At 28.8% G+C, this 3,159-nt stretch overlaps 1 protein-coding gene across 1 annotated transcript; it reads left to right on the top strand.

Annotated features, from left to right (window-relative positions):
- The first annotated feature begins 6 nt into the window (after positions 1–6).
- On the top strand, positions 7–2,772 carry LOC100574766. Its single transcript, XM_003247413.4, has 2 exons — positions 7–193; positions 729–2,772. The coding sequence occupies exons 1-2, from the start codon at positions 96–98 to the stop codon at positions 973–975; spliced, it is 345 nt and encodes a 114-aa protein (XP_003247461.2). The 5' UTR covers positions 7–95; the 3' UTR covers positions 976–2,772.
- The last annotated feature ends 387 nt before the right edge of the window (positions 2,773–3,159 follow it).

Here is a 3,159-nt window from a genome sequence, read left to right as displayed (position 1 = left end):
AATTTATTGTATCTAATCGAACATATATACTTTCAGGAAAAGTGAACTCGCTGTTTGGCGTATGTGAAGCTCTGGTGCCCCTTATTTATGGACCAATGTACAGCGCTGTATACAAGGCCACGCTGAAGACGGTTCCTGGAGCGTTTTTCTTACTCGGTGGCGCATTAACTGCTCCTGCAGCTCTCATATTTCTGTGAGTATAATTGATGTCCTACATCGTGTTTATCTATAAAATATGTTTTTTAAAAAACAAATACTTAATTAATATTTATCATAAGTTTCAACAGTAAGTTAGTTTAAATTGTTTTTGTTAATATAAATGTTATGTTTGTAACTCTTTGGTGTACGCTCAGGCCCCGGGTCCTATACGTGAGTAATTATAAATACCAACAAGGTCAATATTGTAATGTTCAAACAGGAATAAGAACAGGATTGTTTTTTTTTTCCATTGTCGAGGGGGGATTGAGGCACAACCAAGTATCGGCATGTGGTCATGTGGGTCCTACAGTGACCTACTCAATGACGAGGTATAAAATCGATAACAGAGCAACCTTACCGGTTTTATAAAAAAATATGAATTTAATTATAATTAATTTTGGGTTTCAATATAGGCTTTGATACACTTATAGCTAATAATATGATTTGATTAGAAAATGTCAACCTAACTGTTAGAAAATTCGGATATTAACTGTATTACCCTGTAATAATATATTTACCCTGTATAATAGGTGGATGTATAATGAACATAAAAAGGAACGGAGAGAAAAAGAAGCAGAGATCAGAGACGAAGAAAAGAAATCTGAGGCGTTGAAGAAAAAAAATAGTTTGGACTTCAGGATATCCTCGCACGACTTCGACTTGAAAACTATATTAGATAGGCGGACACAGACTCACAGAGGTTCGGGACAATTTTCAAGTCTAGGGTTGGACAACATAGCATTCCAGATGGAAGAAGGAACTACCAAAGGCAAATAATCTTGACGATTAACGATATATGATTGAGTATTTTTTTATTCCTAATGTCATGAAGTCACGACTTCGTTCATTCGTTCGTGTGTAATATGTGTACATAAGTTAAGACGTCCGTGAAAATTAACTGTACAATAACTCTGTTTCAAAATCAGTAACTTAATGTCCATATTATGATTTTTAATTCTCGCCTATAAGTTGGTATCGTCATGGTAGAAAACAAAATATCTTCGTATATACGTTTAATTTTTGCCCGTGTCTGGAAAATTCAGCGTTAGGTTGTGGTACAATTTCATTTGAAAATATGACCATTGTTTTCCTAGATGTGAATTAGTGTATTATACTTGTAGTCATAAATAAAGTCACCTGCAGGCGTCTAAATGACGACCCCACTGACCCAAATCAAAATGTTGTAGAATATAATAATATATATACTGTTAATAATTATTTAGTCAGGCGAGTTATATAATGTTATACACTTGTACTATTTATAGTATATTGTCTTATAGACATAAAATACAGCTTTCCTAATTTTTCCTGACTGACTTAATATCTAAATTTTAAGTTACCCATCTTTGTACATGTAAATATACATACATATATAAATATTCACGCATATACATAATTTTACATTAGAGTTATGTTTCATAATGTATTTTCACCTCGAGGTATTAAAAATAATTGAACTATATTGGTTCGGTTAAACAACATAGATTTAAGACAATTAATATAGTTTTGACCTTATTATTTTTTTTTTTGTTAATATTAATTATTATGTATAGAAACATAAATTTATATTAATAATTTATCGTATTCTGAGTTTTCCTAATACCATATTTCAAAAACGAAAAGACCAGTAACCAATACGGACTCTTCGAAGTACGAATGTTACATTAGTAGGTGGTTTAATAGTTTAGTAACAACTCTTTACTGTAACTTATAAGTTTATTTAGTATAAAATACATAGAAAAAAATTACAGCTATAGAATAGTAATTTGAAAATTGTATAGATGAGTATATTATTATTATATTACCAGAAATACTAAAATTTAATTTTGTTTAATAAGATATATACGTGATGATAAACAAACTTGTTGATATTAAATTGAAATCGTAGATGATTTAAAAACTCTCTATTGATTTTGTAAACGTTGGGAGGTGTAATATCCATCGGGCATCATGGGCCATCACTTCACTTATAAATCTTCTACTCGTACCTGCGAACCTGCAATACCTCCAAGAAATTAGTCACCATATTTTGTACTATACCTAGATACCTTAGATACCTATTTAACGAAAAAAACGTGTTATGTATTATAACGTTTTTATTTCTGCGATTGAGTAATTCAATTTTAAACAATAATTTACCTGTAAACATTTGTTAGTTTTTAAGATTTTCATTAAATTATATTATAAATTTGTTGTTTTAAATTATCTACCTGAAAAATAAAAATTATGTATGAAGGCTCTCCTTTACTCACTATACAAATATAGTTATATTCAATAAAACAATATTGTGCTATGCTTACACGGGATAACTTGTAAATTACTTTATAAATTCATTTAAATGTTTGAAAAATATAAATCCTTTTAATTGCCTATTTAAAACTCATCAAAAAAAATAAAAATTGGTGCTTGATCATTGTTTTTTTTTTATTTAATATACATTTATATATATATGCATTTCAATATGTGTAATATTTGAACAATTGTCTGTACTTCGTCTCCTTAGACGATAGTTATATAACTGTACACTTGTAATATGAATTATTAATACTGAATACATTAAACTTTTTTTATACATTTCTCGTAGCTATTTATTATTATTAATTACTACAGGTATATTTGTAATTAATATCAATACTATCCCATAATATAGTTGACTTTTATAGTTTTATGTCTGACGTTTTAACAGTTATAAAATCCATGTTTATAGATTTAAAATAATTATAATTTTGATGTCATGACCTCTTATTTTTTTTTATCGTCGAATCAGTCAGTGGGTAAAACGGAGGTATTTAATTTAAATTACAGAATTCTACTGTCTATGGTCAAACTTAAACGTAGGTAAGTACGCTTTTCATAGAAGCTCATGAATAAGACGTAGGTAATACTTACATATAATGTGGGACGTATTATAAAATATATTATAATAATATTATAATACAGCTATGGGTTTTATCGTGACGT

This window comes from Acyrthosiphon pisum, chromosome A1 (assembly GCF_005508785.2).
Source record: "Acyrthosiphon pisum isolate AL4f chromosome A1, pea_aphid_22Mar2018_4r6ur, whole genome shotgun sequence".
Classification (NCBI taxonomy): domain Eukaryota; kingdom Metazoa; phylum Arthropoda; class Insecta; order Hemiptera; family Aphididae; genus Acyrthosiphon; species Acyrthosiphon pisum.
Note: the sequence above shows the minus strand (reverse complement) of the source record. Positions and strands in the feature narration are given on the sequence as shown.